This window comes from Protomyctophum bolini (genome assembly GCF_963924005.1).
Source record: "Protomyctophum bolini genome assembly, chromosome: 11".
Lineage (NCBI taxonomy): Eukaryota > Metazoa > Chordata > Actinopteri > Myctophiformes > Myctophidae > Protomyctophum > Protomyctophum bolini.
Window position 1 is genome coordinate 34,246,810 of NC_137872.1, and position 24,844 is coordinate 34,271,653.

At 48.2% G+C, this 24,844-nt stretch overlaps 1 protein-coding gene and 1 long non-coding RNA gene across 3 annotated transcripts in view; one reads left to right on the forward strand and one right to left on the reverse strand.

Moving 5' to 3' along the window:
- Nucleotides 1-1,755: 1,755 nt before the first annotated feature.
- Nucleotides 1,756-3,342, forward strand: LOC308324682. 2 transcript variants are annotated; one of them, XR_013964952.1, is made up of 5 exons: nucleotides 1,756-1,831; nucleotides 2,353-2,388; nucleotides 2,697-2,732; nucleotides 2,956-3,201; nucleotides 3,237-3,342. It is a non-coding gene; the product is annotated as an uncharacterized lncRNA (long non-coding RNA). The 2 variants fall into 2 exon arrangements; XR_013964953.1 differs by having other exon boundaries at nucleotides 2,956-3,304.
- Nucleotides 3,343-5,254: 1,912 nt separating this feature from the next.
- The window catches only part of shank1 (SH3 and multiple ankyrin repeat domains 1), a 106,406-nt gene continuing 86,816 nt past the window's right edge, over nucleotides 5,255-24,844 (reverse strand). The window contains exons 21-29 of the mRNA XM_080776676.1: nucleotides 24,451-24,589; nucleotides 24,172-24,252; nucleotides 21,146-21,172; nucleotides 20,196-20,252; nucleotides 19,613-19,728; nucleotides 17,501-17,621; nucleotides 12,731-16,394; nucleotides 10,369-11,268; nucleotides 5,255-9,029 (exon numbers count right to left, since the gene is read on the reverse strand). Coding sequence (XP_080632802.1) covers nucleotides 8,939-9,029; nucleotides 10,369-11,268; nucleotides 12,731-16,394; nucleotides 17,501-17,621; nucleotides 19,613-19,728; nucleotides 20,196-20,252; nucleotides 21,146-21,172; nucleotides 24,172-24,252; nucleotides 24,451-24,589 — 5,196 coding nt within the window. The 3' untranslated portion in view covers nucleotides 5,255-8,938. The remainder of the gene's footprint in view (nucleotides 9,030-10,368; nucleotides 11,269-12,730; nucleotides 16,395-17,500; nucleotides 17,622-19,612; nucleotides 19,729-20,195; nucleotides 20,253-21,145; nucleotides 21,173-24,171; nucleotides 24,253-24,450; nucleotides 24,590-24,844) is intronic.

Here is a 24,844-nt window from a genome sequence, read left to right on the forward strand (position 1 = left end):
ATTCCAGAGGTTTCCAGAGCTTGCAGAGAGCTGATCAGATAATAATAATAATAATAATAAAACTTTATTTGTATAGCACCTTTCATGACATGAAATGCAGCTCAAAGTGCTTTACAGAACAATGGAGAATAAAAGAAAAGCAAGGCAACGACATTAAAAAACAAGCAGTAATGCAATAAAGATCAATTAAAAGCAATGTTGTAGAAGTGGGTCTACAGAGGCTGCCTGACGAAGGTACAGTGGGAGCTTGTTCCATGCCGACGGCCCGTAGAAGCAAAAAGCTGCTTCCCCGTATTTTTTAGTTGCCATTTATTTTGGCAAAGCGAGCAGGCCAGCAGTGGAAGACCTCAGGGGGCCGTTTGGGACATATTTAGTCAGGCAGTAATGTAGGTAGGAAGGTGCGAGACCATTGAGAGCTTTATAGACAAGTAAAATAATTTTAAAATCAATCCTAAAAACAACCGGAAGCCAGTGCAGTGATGCCAAAACTGGAGTAATATGTTTTCTCATCCTAGTTCTAGTTAAAACTCTGGCTGCTGCATTTTGGACAAGTTGTAATCTGTCAGTTGTTTTCTTAGGCAGTCCTGAAAAAAGTGCATTGCAGTAGTCAAGCCGAGAAAAAAACAAAGGCATGGATTAGCGTTTTTGCATCGTCCAAGGACAAATAGGCTCTGATTCGTGCAATATTTCTAAGGTGAAAAAGGGCAATCTTGATGTACCTGTAAAGGTGACTGTAGTACCTGCAAATGCAGCAATGCAAATTTGGACTGTTCCCCACTTTGCAAATGCAATTGTGACAGCAAGACAGAATGAACAGATCTATAACATGTTTCGCACTATGATGCATATTAATGTGTATTCTTCATTGCAATAAATGTGTTATTGATGATATTTTATGTTCTGTGACTTTAATAAAGTCAAAATAAGTCAACTTTATCACATTTGGAAGTAATCTGATCATTTTATGATCCATATAGTTTGAAAAATACTAGGCGGATTTTCACATATTTCACATATTTCATTGATATTGATAGTCTTGAAATTTCATATTTAAAATAAATATTTGACAAGGGCTCCTAGGCTAAAATTCAATAACTGACCCTAACGAACAATCATGCAAAAAATTACACTTTTATCCGCAATTGCACCATCCTTTCACTAAGCCTCCGGACTATTAGGCTGTCATGAAAGTTTAGAGAAAGTCCAGGTCTCCCACACATAGAGTATACTCACTTACTGGGGAAAATTCTGGGAGGAAAACAGAAACGGGGTGAGTTGTCTTGTTACCGTTTTTAGCACCACTATCCGTTTCTTTCACAGTTTCACACCACGATGAAAAACAACCATAGAGATAAACGCTAACGACCCCCAGCTCCCCACCCAGCTGTATATTTGATCTGGTTTTGAGTTTTGACATGTCATTGACCGGAGTCATAAGTAGGCTAAGACAGAGTTGCGACAACTCAGTTCACTTCATCATCTTTTCTCTTCGCAGATGAGTAAGCCTGGGACCGAGGCAAATGTTACGGAATGCATTGCAGTCTATGGGCTCGCGCGAGTACATGAACAATGTGACCAGGCTGTTTTCTGCATAGGACGGTCACGGTATATATATGGTTTTCTGCCCCCTCAATGTCGCAACTCTGTCTATATGGCTCTGACATTGACAACGAGCTTTGGCCAATCAGAGCCAGGCGGGGCGTTACCCAGGATGCTGAAAACACCCACTAGTGCTAAATAAATAGAAGTTGTAGCTGAGTCCCACAGTCTTCCATTCCATGTTGAGTTCCTCAACGAGAAGAGTCGGACCAGTCGACGCTCGATGTAAATGGTATTTTTTGCGTCTTCCCGTGTGCCTTTCAAAGCATTTTAATCATGTATGTGTTGAATGAATTATTCGTTTTAATGTTTATCCAAGCGTGTTGAGCTATGAGCTAATACGAGAGTCATGAATCATGGCTAGCTATATAAGCTAATTTGATACTGGCCGGGTGAACAGCTGCATGGGCCTGGGCCTCAAAGCGTGGCGTCCACATGGTTCCAACGTGTCGTGTACAGTGTAGCTTACTCACGTTAGCTGAACATCTTCTGGGCGGATAAGAAAAACAGCATTCCCTCTAACTTTTAGTTACGGTGTCGCAACATGGTCGCAACGCAACGGTAAAAACGGTAATTCGTTTTCCGTCTTCTGTGATGTTTAGCACTGGGCTCTGAATTTGTGCTGAATAAAGTGCACCTCTGGCCCGACAAGCTAGAGGCTGAGAAGATGCCGTCCAATTCAATGTCTATTTTGCATTTGCAATGTATTATGTATAGCCTATAATAAAAATATGTATTTTTTGTCTTTCCAAGGCAACGAAGACACGGTGAGGCTGGACGGTGATATAGGTATGTTCAAATGACTGAATTGCAGAAGTTGCAATGACCGCTTAACCGCTTTTATTTCTTTATGATTGCTATGCTACTCTTGAAACCCCGCTATATTCACTCCCTTCCCTACCATGTGAATAAGTAAGAATTGAGGCGTTCTCCTTTGATGTTTAGCACTGGGCTCTGAAATTACATGGCGAGACACGTGCACCCTGGCTCTGACAGGCCAGGGCCTGAGGAGATGATGATGATGCCTTCATCAATTTGTTTTCTGTTTTATTTGTTCATGTGCAGCCTAGGAGTAATGTCATGTTTCATCCCCACAGGCAAGGTGTGCTGCTTTAAAGCTGAATGTCATAACGGTAGGTAACTTATATCTGCAATTGCATTTAGGCTTGACGCATCAGTAGCAAGCAGAAAATGTTTCTTATGATGTATTGCACTGGGCTCTGAGAATCAATGGTGATAAAAGTGCGCTCTGCCCCTGACAAGGCAGAGTCTGAGGAGATGTTAGAAATGGACTAAAATGGATGGATCTGAGTGGATTATGGTTCCTGATCATATTTCGTTTTTTGTTGCACACAGATGGACCCTCGTCTGTTAACACTAATACAAAAGGTAAAGTGTTCCTGCTAGCCAAAGGCAGGACTACATGAAAGGACTTCAACCTTGGATTAACTGAACCAGATTACATTAATATACACACTCTAATCAAACATGTCTATTGAATTTACAACATCACATATTGTGATTCTTTCCTTGATGCCAGCTAATGACACAGATCTTGATGTTGTACTTCTTTTTCCATAACCTCTATATTAATTGTCTAATGTGCTTTTTCATAGTTTTTGTTGTGCTGTTAATAGTATTATTGTAATGTATTGATATGAGGGGGCGGGGGGTGGTGTGTATTTTTTTGTTGTCAAAGTCACTAATGCAGTAAAGAAGTGAATAAATTCTATAAAACGTTAACTTGTTGTCTTTGGTGAAAGTCACTAATGTAGCAGAGGTGAAAAGGTAACTTGTTTTGCTGCCCCCCCCCCCCCCTCCTTGCTCTGGCTAAGGTGGAAAATGGTAGTTGACAAACATTTGTGGGATAAATGTTAAGTTGACTGTAGGCTTGCAGAAATATATATGCTCTCATATTGTATTAATACCACAATGAAAAGTGATATTATTCTGGCCATGCAAGGCTAGTGTCACAGCACCCACTTGAGAAAGTAACCCTGCTTTATAGGAAGAACTGTTTGGTACTCCTGCTTTAGAATGTTTCTAAAGTTTATTCTCATCTGTAACTTGTACCTACGGCCCTGGTGACACTGACACCTGAAATCAGGATTTTCCATAACTAATCTCACGAATTAAAGTGTGTGTGCACGGAGTGTCACTGCATGTTGAAGATCTGCTCTGGCTTTAGCAGAAACTGAATCGTTGTCTACTGCAGGGATACTCAAATAGATTTACCTGTGGGCCACATTACAAAAATGGCAAGGGGCCAGGGGCCAGTAGATAAAATTACGACATTAATGATACTTGATCAAAGTACAATGTGCATGCACACAATATGTAAATAAATGTGTTACATTTTCTTGCATAAACACAAAGAGTTGATTCCATAACTGCACAAATTATTGCACATAACATGAGTAGCTGTTATAATAACATAACATGAGTAGCTCTTTGCCTGCCCAATTGTCTATGAGTAGCTGTCTGTCTGTCTATGAGTAGCTGTCTGCCTTCCTGCCTGTCCAATTGTCCATGAGTAGCTGTCTGCCTTCCTGCCTGTCCAATTGTCCATGAGTAGCTGTCTGCCTGCCTGTCCAATTCTCCATGAGTAGCTGTCTGTCTGCCTGTCTATGAGTAGCTGTCTGACTGCCTGCCTGTCCAATTCTCCATGAGTAGCTGTCTGTCTGCCTGTCTATGAGTAGCTGTCTGCCTGCCTGCCAGCCAGCAAGTTGGTTAACAGAAAATAAATTGTTATGGCTGAGTAAAATAAAATACAATAAACACAATTTGCCTGAAAATAGATTACCCAGCTATGACCTTTTTCATGAAAAAAAATGAGTAGTGATATGGCTGACTGAGTAAAATAAAACAATTACCTGAAAATAGATAGCTATAAGTGAAGAGCAATTTCCGCAATTACCATTTCCGCAATTTCCGTAATTTCTGCAATTTCCATTTCCACCATTTCCACAATTTCCGCAATTTCCATTTCCGCAATTTCCATTCCACCATTTCCACAATTTCCGCAATTTCCATAATTTCCGCAATTTCCATTTCACCATTTCCGCAATTTCCGCAATTACAATTTCCGCAATTTCCACAATTTCCATTTCCGCAATTTCCATTTCCATTTCCAACTATTAATGGCAGCTGGGTTTCATCATTCAAATAAAATAGAATTCTGTCCGTTTAGCTATAAAATTATGTCAGGGAATATGGATACACAGTATACGTCTTTCATTTGCATTGCATCTCCCCCCCCCCCCCCAAGCTTTTATTTTCGTTCGAGTAATAGTACAACTCTAATAGTATTACTTATAATAATGTAATTAAAGATAACTTCATTCAGATTTATTTATTTTTATTTCATTTTCCAGATTTTTTTTTCTTCTTTTTTTTTAGATTTTCATTGGTGGGCCAGTCATAATGGTCCCGCGGGCCTGATGTGGCCCGCGGGCCTGAGGTTGAGTATCACTGGTCTACTGTGTGGATGCAAGGCATCCAGTAGGCAGGCGGATGTGAACACGCTAATCAAACAACGTAGGAAACCTGGTTTGTGTTCAATTTAATGCAACAAATGAGACGAGGCCAATAACTCCAAACACTGTTTCTGTATCTTTATTATAATTCTAACAATTTATTATTCATCTCTTAAAACATTTGAAATTCATAGTTTATATGAATGAGTGTATATGTATATCACATATACATATATATTATGTAAGTTACATTTCTTCAGTTCATATTTTCTTTTTTTTTTAAGATCTCTTAAAGGAAATGAGATGCTTTCTATACAGTCAGACCAATTCCTTCAGATCTTGATTTTCTCCTGATAGCTGTAATCACCCATCTTTACCAATAAAGATGCAGGGAAGAAAGGGGGAAAGAATCAGCAAATCAAGTTGATCTCTGTCCCCACATGGAAGTGTGGCTTTGGGTCAGGGTTTGGTGTATCATCTACGATACCAATGGTAGATGGTTTTAAGCCAGATTTGGCTCGTAACCTTTAAAATTAAGTGTTTTAAGTTAATTTTGAAGAATGTAACAACTAAAAAGTCACAGTTTTGCTAAAGGAATATTACACAATGCACTTGTAATAAACAGAGCTATAAGCGTACTGCCACAGCTATTCTTAAGCGGCTGCAGAGTGCAGAAGGCATATATTATACAAACGGGAAGATGCAAGTGATGATGTGCAAAAACAGTGGAAGTTCTAATACCGTCAGGTCCATAGAGTAGCAGGTAATGTAGAGAATGGGCCAAACTGTATAGAAAGCAGATAAGTTAAATAACAAATACATCTTTTCATGTTAAACATTATTTGGAAGACAGAGATTCTTTAGAACTTTTGAGACTTCTTTTTTTTTTTTACATCTTAAACCATAATAAGGATGCCCATTATTTTCATCGTCCTTATTGCTATATCACTTGGATTCATATACAGTACACCTCCTCTCCCCTTGACCACCGGCATAGTAAAACTACAGAAACAAATCCTCATTTACTTTGCTTTGAATTCATAGCGTGAGGAAAAATGGCACATAAATCCCACGTTCTATCCCCATGTGTACATTGAGGTTAGGTTAGGTAGGTTTAGTAGGAATTTAGGAAAGCACATTTCCCCTCTCTACCCTGATATACAATATAATACACACCTATGTAGCATGAGAGGTGATGTGTTGTTGTCGGTAGAGGTCATGAGAGAGCCCTTATATCTGATCCCAGCAACAATGAAAAATATAATTATGCAGAATGACAAATGTAACAGGAAAACCCGAAGAATGAACGTTGAAATATTGCAATTCCAGACAGAACAAACAATGGACATCTTATATGGTATACAGTGATCAAGTAACAGTGGTGAAATGGCTTATGAAATAATCATTTGAAATAAATAAAGGGGGGTAAACGAAGAGATGCATACTTGTTAGCATAATGGGCATAATCCCTAGTACACTTGCTACATTTTCAACACCTGTGAAGTGGGTTGTTGTCAAAGCCATACAGCAGTGTTCAATCAATTCACAGTTTCACAAAATCACTTCTTTCCCCATTCTTTACCAGTGTCAGATCAAAGCGGCTACTAAGCATAAAAGAACAAGTCGCTCTAAAATGTGCTTCACATTTTATGTTATAGTCTACTATTCCTTTTCTTCCTATTTTCATTTTGTACATAGGAGCAATGTATAAAAAAAAAATACAGTGCATTGAATAATAGTTTTTATTTATTTATTTTCAAATCCGCCCCAAAATATCCATATACTACCACCATTCTGTACCTGTACATGATTATCTTGACTATAATTATTGTCAAGAGATACTGACTGACAAAGCACCACAAAGGCGGAATAAGGGAAACCTTAGTTTGTGTCAGGAGCAATAATAACAGTAAGGACGATGATAGTAATGATAAATAGTAATGATAAATCTCTTCATATCAACATCAGTATTCCAGAACCATTTTAAAGTTTAAAAATTGTTGTAAGAACAATCAGAGTATTAAAACTGATATATGTTTCTCTTTAATAACTCCCGCTGGGTGGGCGATTCTTTTTGTCTTCCGGGGTCTGTGGAGACAGGGCATCTTTGTGTGTGTGTGTGTGTGTGTGTGTGTGGGGGGGGGTATAGACTGCATGTGTGTGTGTGTAGGAGTAGGGGGATTGGATGGGAAAGAGTGAGAATTGGCAGTTTTTCTCTTCCCCTCCCCTCTCCTTTCCAGCCTGTCTCCCATTGGACAGAACATCTGAGCGGTTCATACGACAGTGGCGGCGACACTGAAGAAGTCTTTCTGGGGAGAAGTTTCCTCAAGTCGTCACTCATCCCCTCAACAGCTCAGTGTCTTTATTTTTTTAACCCAAGTATATTTTGGATCCAAACATGTAGTGAATATATAAGGTGTCCCATAAACCCTGACACAAATAGGTGTTTGTGCATGTGTAAATTGTGTAAAATTGTGTGTGTGTGTGTGTGTGTGTGTGTGTGTGTGTGTGTGTGTGTGTGTGTGTGTGTGTGTGTCCATGCAAGCTTATGTCTGTGAAACTTGTGTACCAGTCCGTGTGTTTCATTTCTATGTTTATATGTATGTTGTTGGTCTGGGCACTTATTTTTGCTACAAATTTGTGATACAGTGACCAGTCTGTATATATATGTCATTATAAGACTAAAGATGATAAAGAGCTATAGAGAAATATAATTATCCTGATCACAGGACCTTCAGTGAGCACGGAGCCCTGCCAGTGGTGAGGTAAACAGACGGCCAATCATACGCAGACACACGGCAAGCTTCCTTCGCCTTAACCAATCACACAATATCACAAGATCTGACCTGCCTGCAGATGGCCAGAAGACCGCTGTACAAGATGGCTTTTCTCAAAGTCAATAACACAGATGAGGTTGAAAGCACAAAGGAAGACACCTCTCCGTCTGTCCGTCTCTCTTTCTTTCATTCTACAATCAGCACAAACTGCTCAGATGAAAAGCTAGCTTATTTTTGATTGTTCTTCTCAATTATTTGGTTACAAATGCATCATATATGTTGCCACCACAGCCGCTCTGTCTCTGTATACATTTGCCTATGAGGATCAGCAGGTGTTCGTGTTGCATGTTTTACTATGTGCGACACTCGCGTGCACGCAGGTGTGTGTGTTTGTGTAGTGTAAGCGAACCTTCAACCCGCACCGAAAAAACTGGAGTGTTCATTCAACTCTGAGTAAAAAAGTGGACTCTTAGAGTCAGTAAAATCCTCATTGTTAACCACTTGAAACCCAGCATCCCTATTCTGGGGGGGGGGGGGGGGGGGATTCGCCAAAAATAGCCAATGAGATTTTTGTCAAAGAGATTTGGTGTAGATGGGGGGGGGGGGGGAAGCGCTCCATGTACAGTAGTAACTCAGGTCGAATTCACTAAGAATAGAGGGTTTAAGTGGTTCATTTAACCATTTGAGAGTGTAAAAATGCATGAAAATGCAACCAAAATTAATGGATCTGGTCAGTCCCATTGATTGCATTTGGTAGTTGTACACTTTCTGAGTTAAAATAACAGTCTGGATTTTACTTTGCGGGGAGTGTCAGCTGGTGGCTTTATGGACCGTCGACCCTTTCTTCATTCCCTGTGTTTCTCTCTCCCTTGTGACTCGTCTCCCTCTCTCTGTGAAATCTGGTCTCTCTCATTTGCTGAGTGAACCCACCATGGATAGCAGCAGTTGTGTCTTCTTACCTCATTGATTCCAACCCCTCCTTTTCTCTCTCATATATTCTCTCTCTCTCTCTCTCTCTCTCTCTCTCTCTCTCTCTCTCTCTCTCTCTCTCTCTCGCTCTCTCTCTCTCTATCTCCACTTGCAATCTCAGCTCCGACTCCCATCCTCCCTCCTCCTCTCGATCCGTCCATGTTCCCGAGGTGAGAGAACAGAAATGGGAAACGGGCTGCTGGACAGCCTGCAGGAGATGGATCGAGAAGGATTGAAAACACCTGTTACTTTTTACATTTGGCACTTTGTAAGGTATGCAGAAATCTGAGTCGTTCTTATTTTGACTCAAGTACGGTACTTTAATTCATTTTCAAGGAATACGTCACCTTTGTTCAACCATATCTCCATATGTCCTCACTAATGCCCACTGTACATTTTCTGTCTACTTGCTCATCTTGGCATCATCAGTGAGGATTTCAAAGTACATAATTAATATCCCCTTCCGATGTCCAGCTTTTGGTGTATGTGCACAAACTTTGTCCTACACAAACATTACATTCCCATTGACAATGAATGGACAATTTCACGTCATAGTGTCTATTTTATGTGATGATGTACGATGATAAGAGCGCACTTCACACGGGTGTGATTTAAAAAACAAATAACAATGACAGAGCAATCGTCCATCCAGGCTATGGGATACTCATCCCGTAAGGTGATGTAACAGAACTAGCCAATCGAATGGCTATACCTCTGGCTTATGGGATACCGTATAGTAGCCAATTAACTGCAAATATGCAAATACACCAGCACACGTCCTTGGATCAACACCAAAATAAATTCCACCAAATCATCAGTGTGTTAATGTCACATTCAACCCAAACTATCTTAATTAAGTCTTACAGTTAAGGTATAGGCTATACATTGTCCTCTGCATTTGACCCATACTAAATATGTACGGACAGTGAGCATGCCACAGGACAATTCCTGTTCTATTGCCAGTACCTTGGACAAGGGCAAGATACAGTATATACTGTATGAATGTATTTTGTTGTGGGAGGAAACTGGAGAAACCCAACGCAAACACAGGCGAGGACATTTAAACTCAACACAGAAAGGCCTCCCTGTTGGAGGCACCTTCATGCTGCGAGGTAACAGAGCTAACCACTGCCCCCTATAGGCTGTAGTAGGGCATATGATGTCGTCTGGACTCTGGAGTCATATGGTGATATGTTCAAAGAAGGTGAAGTGTTCCATTAAAGAAGCTTCTTTTGTAAAAGATACAAGTCGTTGTTGTTTTATTACAGTGGTTTTCAGTGGTCCTTGAGGGGGCTCAAGGTGGTCCCCGAAATAATGGAGAGTTGGTAAGCAAATGGACTCTTTAGAGTTTAGATCTTCAACTATTTAACTCATGGGTCCATTTGGTTTCATTTTACGCTCTCAAGAGTTACATTATTGTTAAACATCAGCATTACTTAATTTACTTACTTAAAGTAGTCTACACAATTAGAGAATGAATAGAAGAGGTCAGAATGGGTTAGAACGACTAGGCTCACTGTCCATAGTGACGAGAGAGGAACTCTTACCTGTCCAACACTCTCCTCAGGGCACGTTCGATGTTCATCCGGTGTCCCACGCGCGTCACGCCTAAGTCCAGATAGTCCTCCTTGGTGAGAGAGGGCAGGTGTGTGCCGTCGATCTCGTTATCCAGGAAACGCTCCCGGTGCTCCCCCAGGTTCAGGTAGGCCAGCCAATCAGCAACGTCGTACTTGGTCCAGTAGGGCAGAGGCTTGGAGGCGAAGGGCTTGGTGGGAGGGGGAGGGGGGAGGTGGGGGTAGCTCAGGCATTGGGGAGGAGGCAGAGGGTGCAGGGGCGGGGAGGAGGTCCCCGACAGGAAGTGGGTCGGAGAGAGAGAGCGAGAGACCATCAAGGCGGAGTCAGAGGGAGGAGGGGCGCCGGACGGGGCGAAGAGGGGCGGGGAGGGGGAGAAGTAAGGGTCTCCGAGGGGGTGTCCGGGCGAGGGAGGCGTGACGGTGCCACAGCGGAGGTCGTAGAGGGCACTGTACAGGGGCGTGGTCGGCAGCAGGGGGAGGGAGGAGGGGCGCGGAGGGCCCAGGCTGGGCCTCTCCGCCGGGGAGATGAGCGGGCTCGGGGCTCGCCGGGGGCGCTGGAGGTGGGACTCCGCCTTCCTGGAGTCTCGGCTCGGAATGAACTGGAACTCCAGGGCTTTGGTCCGGTAGACGGGTCTGTGTTTGGGCGAGGTGGGGTACGGGGCGTAGCCCGTGGGGGACAGCGGCGACTGCGAGCGCGGAGGCTGAGAGGCGAGCGGAGGAGGAGGCTGCGGGGACGGAGAGCGAGCCCAGCTCTGGTACTGGGAGGCCGCCGTGGGAGACGGGGACAGCGCCGGCTGGGAGTGCGAGACGGGGGAGGGGGACTGGGAGCGCGCCGACGGAGGGCTCAACGCCGAGGTGGAGTCTTCCGAAAACCTGCAGACGGGGGGGAAAAGAAAGATGAGAAAATGAACGACGGAGAACGCCAAGAGACGATGTACACAGACCATAAAAGGGAGATGTTTTAATAAAGCATTCCGCCACGTTTTACCAGCTCTTATCTGAAATATGACAATACCGCCAAGTGAGAAAGCCTGTGTGTGAATCAACATTCTTAAAAATGTACTAAGTAGAATTAAACATGGTGTCCTCCTCTCTCCGACTGTCATAAAACGGGGTGTAAATTCAAGTTGCTGTCGAAACGTTTATGTTCCCCCTTGACAGATAGTGAGATGAAGAGTGGGGAGTGGGAATGGTTCCATTACCTGTGTCTGCTTGGAGAAAGACAACCCACAAACAAGGGAGGAGGGGGAGAAAAGAGGAGAGGGTTTACACAGTATAGACGGAGCACTTGCACAGCATACAATCACACAGAGCACCGTTATTCAAAGAAAAGCTACCCCATGGGTTCCCAAACTTACTGGTGTCAAGAACCTTAAAATGGCCATATACCCTCTGGTTGTGGCTTCCCATTATGAAATAGGTGATCACAAGTTCACCACGCATCATGATGCAATGCTTGTAGATCAATATGTTTTGCTAAAAGTTTTTTTTTTTTTTTTTAAGGTTTTGACATAACAAAATAGAGACACCAGGATGAAAGTGGTTAAACATAGACACACACACACACACACACACACACACCCTGTATGTATACTGTATATACACATACATACTACATATTTCTTTCGTGCCTTTCCACCACTTTGAAAACCTGTAACCTGTAACATCAATCCGAACACGAACAAAATGGTCCGCATTCCACAATTAACAGCAGAGTTGGAAGCAAATCCGTGTCGATGATCACCATTATATCACATTCATATTACACGGCGGCCCCTAGGGTTGAACCGCTTCTGTTCTTGTTCCCCACCTAAAATTTAACCAGAATGTTTCCACTGAGAACTAATTGGTTCAGAATTAGAACCATATAAGTTGGTTCGGAAGTAGTTATTTTTGACGGAAAAGGGGCCAGCAAGAAAGGCAAAAGCAAAGGTGACTCCTACCTGTGTCTGCTCAGTGGTTTCTGGCTGCTCCAAAGGTGACTCCTACCTGTGTCTGCTCAGTGGCTTCTGGCTGCTCCAGCTAAAGGTGACTCCTACCTGTGTCTGCTCAGTGGCTTCTGGCTGCTCCAGCTAAAGGTGACTCCTACCTGTGTCTGCTCAGTGGTTTAAAGGTGACTCCTACCTGTGTCTGCTCAGTGGTTTAAAGGTGACTCCTACCTGTGTCTGCTCAGTGGTTTAAAGGTGACTCCTACCTGTGTCTGCTCAGTGGTTTAAAAGGTGACTCCTACCTGTGTCTGCTCAGTGGTTTAAAGGTGACTCCTACCTGTGTCTGCTCAGTGGCTTAAAGGTGACTCCTACCTGTGTCTGCTCAGTGGTTTAAAGGTGACTCCTACCTGTGTCTGCTCAGTGGCTTCTGGCTGCTCCAGCTTCTCTGCTGCAGTTTGCTGTTCAGCTCGTTAATGATGCTGGGCTTCATGCTGGAGGCCGGGGGGTAAATCTTCCGTCCCTCCAGGAATGGCCCGGCCGGACCCCCGACGTCCCCGGCCATCTGCCCGTCGCCCCACAGGGGCTTCATCTCCGGGGTGCGGGGGCGGTCGAAATATGGCGAGGTGGGGCGCCCCAGATTCTGTGTCTCTCTCATCCCGTAGCCGCCATCGTCCTCCCCCTCGTCCGCCTCCTCCTCCTCCTCCCCCCTCCGTCGGTGAGAGAGGAAGGAAGCCGGGGCGGTGGCGGTCTGCCTGCGCAGGTCTCCGGCGCGGCCGCCCTCCCTGAACCGGTTGGCCTTGGGGTAGGTCGAGGCCGCCGCCGTGGCGTTTTCAAACGTCTGTCCGTCTAGGTAGCTCATGTAAGAGTCCAGCAGGTCACCTCCACCTCCTCTCTCCACCTCCCCGGTCCCACCTCTGCTCAGGCCCTGCAGGATGCTGTCCAGGTGGTGGTCGCTGCTGCTGCGGCTGTCCAGCTCCTCGATCCCGGAGTCCACCACCGTCTCCAGGGACTCTCCGGACTTGGGCGGTGGGCGGTGACGGCCGAGCGCGGTGGTCGCAGAGGAGGCGGCGGCGTGCGCGCGCCCCTGCTGGTGGAGCTGGGCAGAGGTGCTTGTGGCGGTGGCGGCGGTGGCAGCAGTGGTGACGGTCGCGGGGGCACAGCTAGCGGTCGTGGTATGGGAGGCGGTGCCCCTGAGAGGGGCTGAGGTGGCAGCAGTTGTGGAGGAAATGGGGGTGTGGCCGCGGTAGGCCGGAGGCGGTGCGATAGCGGGAGGGGGTGTCGGGGAGGAGGAGCGCCCTGGGACGTGGGGGGTGCTGTTATAGAGGTGGTGGGGGTGGGCCATGGAGAAGGGTCTGTGGTAGGAGCCGGGCGGAGGCGGAGGGGAGACCGACGGGAGAGACTGGGCGGCGCCCAGGCGGGGCTGGAGGGTGGAAGGCGAAGGAGGGGGCAGAGGGTTGGGGGACGTCTGCGACTGCGGGGAGTGGGACTGCGTCAGGTTGGCCACCTCGCTGTCGTAAGACGTGAGGCTGGAGGCCGTGGAGTCCCCCGCCTGTGGCGAGGGGAGGGGCGTGTGCGCCGGGAAGCAGCCGAATGTCTCCCTCTGAGCGGGCTGCAGGGCCAGCGGAGGTGGCGGCGGAGGGGGAGGAGGCGGAGGTGGCTGCTGCTGCTGCTGCTGGCGGGAGGTTGGCGGATAGTTGCCGCCGCCGGCCGCCCCGCGCTGAGAGTACCCCGACACGGCCCCGTTGTTGTTGCCCCGGTCAAAGCTGTTGGCGAACTCTAAGGGAGGGGGGAGGGGGTCCACGAAGGCAAGCTCGTCGTCGGCGTCCACAGAGGGGGCGGGGGGAGGGAGGACCATCATGGCCGGACCGCCGCTCCCCCCGCCGCCGTGTCCCGTCTGCTGAGCGGCGGCGGCCGTGGAGGAGGGAGGCGTGAGGGACAGGATGTAGGCACCGGCCTCGCTTTCCATCCGGAGGAAATTGGGTCTCCGGGGCTGCTGGGACTGATGAGACGCGCTTTCGGCGGCGGCAGCAGCAGCCGCTACATTCCTCAAATACTCTTCCCTCTCCTTGTCCCTCCCCCTTTCCCTCGACAGATCCCTCACCCTTTCTATTTCCCTCGACAACTCCCTCTCCCTCGACAACTCCCTCGACCGCTCCCTCTCTCTCAGCTCCCTGTCCCTCGACTGCTCTCTTTCCCTCGACATCTCCCTTTCCCTCGACATCTCCCTTTCTCTCGACCGATCCCTGTCCCTTGACCTCTCCCGTTCCCGGTCTCTCTCCTTGTAGACGGGCTGGTACACGGGCTGGGCCTGGTAGTGGTGCGTGGTGGTGTGGACAGTCTTGTCCTCGGAGAAGCGCACCCTCAGCCCCTCCCTGGCCCCTCCTCCTCCTCCTCCGCCCTCCCTCTCCCGCTCCCCTCCGGAGCCGTCTTCGCCCCAGGCGCTCCCCCCGCCGCCCCCCCCACGGAGGATCCTCGGCGAGGGCGGGCGGCCGACGCTGGGCGTGGTGGCGGCCAGCGAGGACGAGGTGACCAGGTAGGAGGAGCTGGAGGACTGGGCAGAGGACGCCACCGGCTGAGAGGTGACGGTGGACGAGGGAAACGCCGCCGACATCTGTCGGCCGAGGTGGTGCTCAGCCCCCCTCCTCAACCTGCCGTCGTCCTTCAGCGCGCGCTCCCTGGCGGCCAGGGCCAGGCCCAGAGGGGACGAGGGGTCCAGCACCTTCCCCGTCAGCGGGTGGATGAAAGTGGTGGTGCTGGAGGAGGACGGCGGCTGCTGACGGCTTCCATAGAAGTCGGCGGGCACAGACGTGGGCTGATAGTCCAGCGCCGGAGACGCGTACTCCGGGAGGCCGAAGGCCGGGGGCATGCTGCGAGTGTGGTGGATGAAGGTGTCGCCGGAGAACATGCCCTCGTCGATGGACTTGGACGGCCGCAGCCGCGTGGCGGCGGAGCCGTCGGACAGGGCACTCAGCTGCGGCTGCGAGTACTGAGACCTCGTCAGGCCTCCCGCGTCCCCCGGCCCCCCGCCTCCGCCTCCTCCCCCTCCTGGACCCGCGTCTTCCTCGGCCGACATGAAAAAGGGGGCGTTCTTTCGCCGCGCTTCGTGAAAGCGCTCCCTGTCCCGGCGGGCCGCGCCGACGATCGCCGCGCCGAACTGACTGGTGAAGTCCACGTTGTCCTGGGCTCGGATGGAGGGCAGCGACGGGGGTAAAGGGGCCGGCATGGAGGGCGGGGCGGGGGGCTGCGGCGCCGGCGTGGAAGGCGGAGGTCCGTGGGGGGTTTTCGAGGCCCCGTCCGCCCCCTCCCCCGGGGGAGCAGGTTCGGCCTCCACGCTGCTGCCCTGGCTGCTTCGCCCGCTGCTGCTGGTGGAGGGGGCTTTGACGATGATGGTGGGAATGGCAATGGAGCTCTTCTCCACGGCCCCCTTGCTCCCCAGCGTCCCCTGAGCCGCACGCAAGTCCTCCACTTTGGACTGCTTCACCAGAGGAACCTTGGTCCTCCGGGGACCTCCTTTAGGCACCCCCGTGGCACTGCGCTCCACTCGCTGGGGATGGCTCTGGGCGGTCTGCTGCTGCTGGGGGACGACTGTGGCGACGCTGGAAGGGGGGAGAGCGGCCGTGCTGTAGCCTCTCCTCAGAACCGCCCCTTTCGCACCGGCGGGGGCGGGTGGTGGGGGCTCCGCCTGATAGGAGAGCTTCCGAGAAGCAGTCCTGCTCAGAGCCGAGTGGGCGGCGGCGGCGTGCTGTGCATAGGCCGGCGTGTGCTCCACGCCTCCGGGGCCCGGGGGCGGAGGGGCCCTCTCCCTGCCCCCGTGCTGGGTGAAGTGGACGGACTGGGAGTAGAGCTGGTAGTGTGCGGAGGCGGAGGTGGACTGGGACATGGCGACGGACGGCTGCTGCTGGGACGACTTGGCGCCTCGATAGCCCAGCGGCGGAGCCGAGGAGAACGGAGGCTCCGGCGGGGCGGTGGTGGGGGGCGGGGGGATGTCCTCGGGGCCCGGCACGGAGAGGCTGCGGGTGAACTTCATGGCCGGAGGGTGCAGGAGGAAATGCTTCTCGTCCTCGGCCGTCCCTGCAAACGTTCACAAACAGCAAAGAAAAAGAGATAGTGGCGAGAGAGACAAATTCAGATTTTAAATGAATGGGGGGAGAGAGAGGCTGAGAGATACAAAATGGCATATCGGTGGGAACAGAAGGTATAGATGGAGGAGAAGAGGGGCAGTGGTGTGGGGGGGGGGAGGCAGTGCAGCGAAGGGGGGGAAATGGTTGAGGGTGATGTATGAGAGCGTCTTTCTAAATCTGCCTGCCCGTCTACCCGCCGCCCTGTCTGTCCTCCGTTCTGTGCTCTGCGTTAGTTCATAAGTATGTTAGTGGTGGTATGTAAACATTCCACAAAACAAAAAGGCAGCTGAACAGCTTCCACACATGGTCTCGGTTTACTTGGTCATCAGAAGGCATTCATTACGTCAAGAGTTACACAGCACAACTTCAGTGAACGACAGACCAGGAATCAAGTCGATAATGCAGGTTAATGCCTAATTTATGTCGTATGATGGTGTCACATGCTGAAAATAGCAGATCTACAAGCTCACAACGACAAAGGCAATGCATTGTGAGCTTGTTAATCTGCAAATTATACTTACTGCAAAGTATACTAATAAATCTACTGTAGCTTTAATCAATGCCCAAGGTGTCATTTGACCCAACAAACATATTGAAGTGAAAGCTTTGTGCAGCAAAGTTGAACTTACGGTATAGCCTAGCTCGACACTGACAGAGATACATAACATATAACAAATAGTAGTAGAGTTAGTATAAGAATCAAGAAGGTTTATTTGTTACCAATACAGATACAAGCAGTGAAATGAAAGTATGTTAGTTCCATATGTACGTTACAGTCACTGCTTGTACCTGTGTGGATATGTAGTAATGTATATAAGACAGACAAACTTCTTGTCTTGAGAGTACAAGCACAAGCCCAGTCATCTGAGAACATAAATATACAGACGAGTGTACTGCAGAAAGCTGTGAGCAGCGAGCGCTATACACAGTAGAGACTTAGACAAACGTGCTTGGCCACAGACAGACAGGTGGGCACAGCAAAGACCACTACCGGTCTAGAGGACAGACACACAGGTGGACAGAGGGGGGGCAGACAGACAGACAAGACAGCCTCACCGATGGACTTCTGCCGCAGCATACCGTGCGGTGGAGCATGGGCCGAGGTGTACTGGCTACGGTCATAGCCGAGGCCAGACCCCGATGACGTCATCCCCATCCCCGATTGGTCATAATTTGGCTGCGTGAAGTGCACAAAGCATGCGAGGAGGAGGGGGAAAAAAGCTGATTAAAAGAAGCTAGAAGAGTATAGTCAACAGTCATTGTGTTAAAGTATTACACAGTAAAATGGACCCTTAACTGGTGCATTTTTACACTCTATAACCACAGGAACCATAGCATCCCTATTCTGTGGTGGTGGGTGAACGTTCTGCAAAAAATAGCACATCTACGAGCTCACAACATGTGTGTAATCACAGGTTGTAGATCGGCAATTTTCGGTGAACATTAATATTGTGAAGAGGGAAACAAAAGGGCATACCTACAGTGGGGTTTAAGTGACTAAATTAACACCCAAGATTTTGCTGTTGTGGAAGGGAACGCAGTTCAGTATGAACCTTTTGTTTGTTGACGTGAACAAGTTGTCAAAATATTCCCCACGGACTGTAGCATTATCATCTGAAGCCCGATTCATACACTTCATCGCACGACACGTCAAAAATAGCAGACCTATACGAGCTCGCAATCTGGCAAAACATCCGTCCGATGCGTCGGCTATTTTTGGCGCGTAACACCATCGCGCAACGAAGCATGAATTAGGCTTAAGTGTCAGGGTGTTACCATAGGAACATACATGGAGAAACGGTTTCACTCAATCCTGTGACGGGGTGGAGGCTAGTGGAGTATATGCACCAGTGGACATAGAACAACTCTCACACTCGATACACACAGCACATATCCTTGCCACACAGTATCGAGTCTCAACGGGGGGGGGTGTGGGGACCTCCCAGGGTCCTTGAGGGGGGATCCAGGGTTTAGAATGTTTGCCCCATTTTTCTAGTTGTGTTATGCCAATTGATTCCTCCCCCCACACACTGCTATGTTGTCGCTGCTGCTGTGTCCTACTGACTCACATGCCAGTGAGGAGCCCCCACCGGGAGGATGTAGAGCCTTCGTCCTGCTCCCCCCTGCCCAACACTCCCTGCTGACAGGTGCCATGAGCCCGCGGGAGTACGAGCAGTGACAATTATCACCCTCGCTGCGGGCTTTCCCTTCCCTTTTCTTTAATTTATTTTTATCCCACGATTTTATAACCCATTTTTCACCCCTGTGTCAATTATCTAATGTGATCCTGGGCTCTAGTCTACACACCCTCCGCCAACCTGGGGAGAGCAACGGACTTGAACTCATGCTTCCTTCATGCATGAGTGTCCAAGTTGCTCCTTTACACCTGACAGGAGGGGGAGTTTCCCTGGTTGGACGTAGCGCGTGGAAGGAACACGTTATTCCAACCAGTTCCTTTCCCCTCCATCAGGCGCCCCGCCTGGCCAGGGTGAGGCAGTTTAGAGACCAGGATTACTGCGTGTTTTTTGTGAGGGTACCTACCCTAGGGGACACGGGGAGAACATGCAAACTCCACACAGAAAGGCCCTTTTGCCATCCCCGCCACTGATTGCGTGGAGGAGAGAACACGCCACCTGCACCCACAGCGTCACGAGCGGGAATCGAACCCAGGACCTTCTAGCTGTGAGGCGACAGCACTACCAACTGTGCCACCGTGCCCCCACCACGATAGATTCTTCTAACCCATAACCTCAGCGGTGGTGGGCAGGCAGGCACTTTACCACTGCACCGCACAAGCACCCTAGCTAAATGATTGATTCCTGGGAACCAACTGGAACCATGTCTGTAAATAATTATGAGTCTGTAAATCTGAGTGTGTACAAATGGAACCAAAGGGACTCACGAGGGTCCCTTTGATTGATTGAGTATATACACTCTCAGAGTTAAATGTTACAGTGTAGATTTGCATCCCAGGGATAAAGAAATCGTACAAAATGGGGGCCCGCACATAATGCATAATCCTATAACTGGGGGTCCTTCAAGGTAAAAAGGTGGAGAATCACTGCCATACAGTACACACACGACAAAATTCAAACAGAGATTCCCAGATCGTTCAGAGAATGCACACGCAAGCACTGTATATACACACATACAGTATACAGTACACACCTCGTTGCCATAGATGCTGCGGCCTCGCTCTCTCTTTGGCCCCTGACCCCTCGTCCCAGGCCCCTCGTTGGTGCTGATTGTCTGCTGAGCAGCTGCCAGAATCTCATCTAGTTTATCTGGAGGAGAGAGAGAGAGAGAGAGAGAGAGAGAGAGAGAGAGAGAGAGAGAGAGAAGGGTGGGGGGTGGTGATAGAGAGAGGAGTTAGAGGTGTAGAGGGCAGGTGAAATGGATATTAAGAAAGGCCGTGTGAACAAATTGCAGTACGAGACTAAGGCGCGTGGGTGACAGATCAGTGGAGGTGGGTTTTCAGGCTCTCCCCTCCCCTCCCCTGCCACACTATCACACACCCATCATGTCCAGTGGAAGATAACTAACATAACCACTTCCCTGATACTACTGGACTTTATGTAGAGGTGTTACACAGTGAATTGAACCCTACAAATAACCGGATTGACCCTTAAGAATCAATTTGGTTCCATTTGTAACCATTCACAAAATGGGGCAAATTAACACATGGATCATTTGACACTGATGATTTTACTGTGTGCACGTCTGCAACACATGATTCAATGATCTCACTCACTCAAGGCCATCTGATAGACGGTCCTCTTCTTCTCCGTAATCTGCGACGAATCGAATTCTATACAGGAAAGGGAAAAACCCCACAACAAGAAGATGACATAGATGTGCGACTTGGCAACAGCAGTTTAGTTCTAAACAGATAAGAGTACAAATATGTTGTGTGGGCGAAGGGGCAGGAGGGCAAGACGGGGCGGGTTGAATGGGGGGCAGTGTTGTTTTCCTCGACTAAAACTAAGACGGAAAATGTTCGTCGACTACGTTTTTTCACTGACGGAAACTAAATGGAAACTAATCTATGATGACTAAAACTAAGACTAAATATACTGACAATTTCGTCGACTAAAACACAGGACAGGAGACACTAAAACATCCCAGGAGACTAAAATGTGACTAAAAACGAAATGAAAACTATTCAAAAGACTACGACTAGCAACCCTTTATTGAATATTTTAATAGGTGTACGCTAACCCCTCCAACACAATAGATAGCACAATAGAAAATTGGAAAGAAAGAAAAGGAACTGAAAGAAAAGGAACTGAGTGTTTTTTCTTTATTTTATTTTTTATTATTTAAAAAAGAATGTCTAAACTTACTTAATTCACAACATGTTGGAAGTTTGAGAGCAAGAGTGTCTGTCCTGTTGTCTGTTTTGTTTGTCTGTTCACACTTGTCATTGTTTAACTGTTTTTTTGTTTTACACTTATGTCTTTTTTATTATACTGTATGTGGAACATTTACATTGCCTGTTATTTTTTTCATTTTTAATTAACTGAATTACTTATTATCATTGTCTAAATCTGAAATTGTCTTACAAAAATGCCTAATAAAAACAGTATTAAAAATAAAAAAAAGACTACGACTAAAACTAAAATCTAAATTTGCTGCCAAAAACAACACTGATGGGTGGGGGGGGGGGGAGATTTATGTGTTCATCGGTAGCAAAGAACGTACCTGATTTCTTTTTCCAGGGGGTAGCAGCTGGAAAGAGGACAAAGGGAGAGACTCAAGACTTTGGCAGGGGAGAAACTGCAAGACTGTCATTACAGTGAATGCTAATCATATTCCCGAGAGCCTCACAAACTGAGTCACCTCGGCAGGCTTCGAGATCTTAAGATGTTACGAAAGAAAAACGAACTGCACACACCCACACTTTGACACTGCCGAGCCATGCACACTTCTCGTGTTACAGTAAATATGCTAGGCAAGGATGAATTGTTGCTTGTTCTCTCACCATGATCGCATGCATGCAGCGCACACACACACATACATATACACAATTAGTCTGAAGATATAACTCCCACCTCTCTCCACTGTTAAGTTGTTAACATCCAGTTAGCGTTGATGAGGAGGTGTAGAAGGGGACAGAGGAACAACAGAGTTAAGAGTAATAATGCTGGACAGAAGTGGTGGTGGTATTAGGGGTAGAAGGAGAAGGAAATAGGTGACCCGTCAGTGTACAAATTAAGACGCTGATTGGTGAGTTGAGTTGAGTTGTAAACTGAAATAGGCTAGCGTTATGTGGTATTTGTGTGGGAACTCACGAATCTAGTTCAACAATATATTGAATAATATACCTCAAACAGTTATGGAACCGTGGTAATTGTCCAGTTGTATGTTCACTTAAAAACGTATAAAAAATAATGTGTACTGTGAGTGACATCACATCTGAACCTGTTAAATCGACGCTCACTTGAAGAAAGAAAAGAGAGGGGCGGACGGACGGACGGACGGACGGACGGGCGGTCGGACGATGAAAGGATTCACGAAAAGTGCAGAAGACATTTCCATGAAATGCCCCTAGCCTGCTCTCTTTGCAGCATGACTTCTAGGTGAACCGGGAACACTGCATCAAAACACAGCGGTAAGACGGTTTCCACCACCTAAATTAATTCTGTGCATTAGAATAAGCCATATGGCACGGCTTCCTCACACATTGTGCTCCTTTCACCTTGCCTCAGGAGGAGGCAGTGCCAACCGATGACATTGTGAGTGCAATCTCCAGCACCTCCCGCACCTGAATACTGGAGTCATATGCTATACCGCTAATTGGGGGAAAACGAACAGAGCTTTTATTTTCTCTATACATCAAGTTATAAATAATTTGGAAAGTGATGTACTGTTGTCACAGTCTGTAATATAAGTGTTGACGCGTGTACTAGAAGAAGATGCATTAGGTACCATGGGTACATATAGTGAGCACTGGTCTGTCGGTGGGTGAGTGGCTGTTGTGGTGATGGAGGTTTTAAAGGGTCAGGGAACTTGTACCCATGTGCGGGCTGGCTGGGGGGCGGGGGGGGGGCTCATGCTGTGCACTGATCGGGTTGAGTCAGACCACAGAGAGAGAGAGAGAAAGGGTGGTTGGGGATGGGGGTAGAAGTGGCAGTGGAGGAAGAACGAGGGTGGAGCAAAGGGTAGATTCTCCCTATACACGCAATCTGGCCCCCCCCCATCAGATCCAGGCTTACGGGACAATGGGGACATAATAACCAGTGTGTGTTGGTTGGGGTGGAGGTGTGGGACAGGCCGAGTGTTTCCCCAAGGAGGACATTTTGCTAAACAAGGAACTGAGGTGTTGGGCAGGTCGTCTGCGGAGCGGGGCTAGAAGTCTGGCGACCCGACATGAAAGCGGCTCTGGGGAGCCTCATGGCCATCATAAATCATCAGCTTGCTCACTGAGCATGCCCCAGTACAGACAGACAGACAAGACAGCGGCGCGGCAGCAGCCACAGTTCTCCCCTTCCTCAGTGACACCCACCCCCAGCAGCGTTACTATGGCAACAAACACTTGCCGAGAGTTGGTGTGTGTGTGTGTGTGTGTGTGTGTGTGTGTGTGTGTGTGTGTGTGTGTGTGTGTGTGTGTGTGTGTGTGTATGCATGTACTGTATGTATGTATGTATGTATATATATTATATATATATGCATTACATATATTACACAAATATAATTTCCGGCCATTCGGTATTCCGCTTTTGGCCAAGTGTTTCATATATTTGGTTTCAGCCAATACTTTTCCATTCAGTGCATTCCGTATACGTACAGTGTGTGTGTGTGTGTGTGTGTGTGTGTGTGTGTGTGTGTGTGAGAGATTGTGTGCGTGTGACTCTGTGTGTGTGCGTGCGTATGCGTGTGCGCGTGCGCGTGTGTGCGTGTGCGTGCGCCACGCGTGTACTGTATACAGTGGTGGTACAGTGCGTGTCCAGTCCATGGAGGGCTAATGACAGTATATAGTTTTAGGGGGGTTAAAGCTAGGATTGGCTAGAGGGGGGGGGGTGTGGGGGGCGGGGTAGGGGGAGGTGCAGTGAGGTATAGGAAAAAGAAGAAGGCGGGGCAGTGAGAGAAGGGACCACCGGGGTGCGGGCGGGCGGGGCGGGGCGGGCGGGCTGGCGGGCTGGCGGGCGCGGGGTGGTGGGTTTGGGAGGGTTACCTGTAGTGGGGGTGCTCGTAGTGACAGTGCGGAACCTCTGAAAGAACAGTGAAATGCATTGAGACTCTCATCATCCACGGCGGCAGCTCATTGTCTGCTGCTGCTGACTGGCTGTCGCTGATCCCCACAGCTCGCCTGTCCTCCTGTTACGCTCACTTTCTATCCCTATATGGAACTCACACGTTGCTCACACTTTCATATAGGGTTGTCTATATTTAACAGTAACACCCCCCCCACACACACACACACACACACACACACACACACACACACCTACTCCGCCCCCTTTCACACTTTCATTATCTTTAGCGACCCCGGTGCTTCCTGTTTAACGCTGTTCCCCCCGTCTAACGTACTGCGCTGAACCTGCACTGCAACTATAACAGCTCTGTGTCCCTCTTTCTCCGCCTGTCTTTCGTTCCTCCTCCTCCTTCTATCCATCCTCTCTCTCTCCTATATGCTGACGCTTGTGTCGCCTTTGATCCTGCACCCCCCAACCTCCTCCCTCCTCCTCCTCCTCCTCCTCCCTCCTCCTCCTCCACAGTGATCTTACCCATCTCCTCCAGCTCGGAAGTCATGGATTTGGAGCGCAGTGCGAGGGCTTGCCCGCTCATTCTTTTACTCTGTTGGGGAACTGGAGGGAGACAGACAGAGACAGAGAGAGAGACAGAGAAAGGTCGGTCAGGCAGTCAAATCAAATCACTTAGGTGTAAGGAGCAGTATGTCCACTAGGGGGCCACTAGTGGAGCTTTTTTTTAGCCATGTTGTAATTATTTATGTTTATTCATCCATCATCATCAGCGTCATCATCATCGAACCACTTGTCTCTTACTTTTCTTTCTGGGGCCCAGGTCCTCCATGTCGGGGTTGCGAGTTACCATGACGACCTTGACCATGAGGCTATTACCACCCTGCCTGATCATGTTGACGACCTGCCGGTGTCCCACCTTCACTACATTCTGACCGTTCACCTGGAGGGGAAGTATAACAAGGCCATGATGAGAGAATGCAACAGAGAAAGAGTGTGGGGGATTCAAGAGACTTTAAAGTCAGTTGAAGACTTAAACCCCACGGCATCAAAAGCAGGTCCAAAAAAGACTGGTCCTAAATTCCAACCCATAACGCCCAAACGTCGCTGTTATAGGCAGAAACCATGTATGTCCAGGGACCTGGGCCCTGGGGGCCTTTCTTTTTGGGGCATGTCATTATGCGTAGGTGGAAAGGTT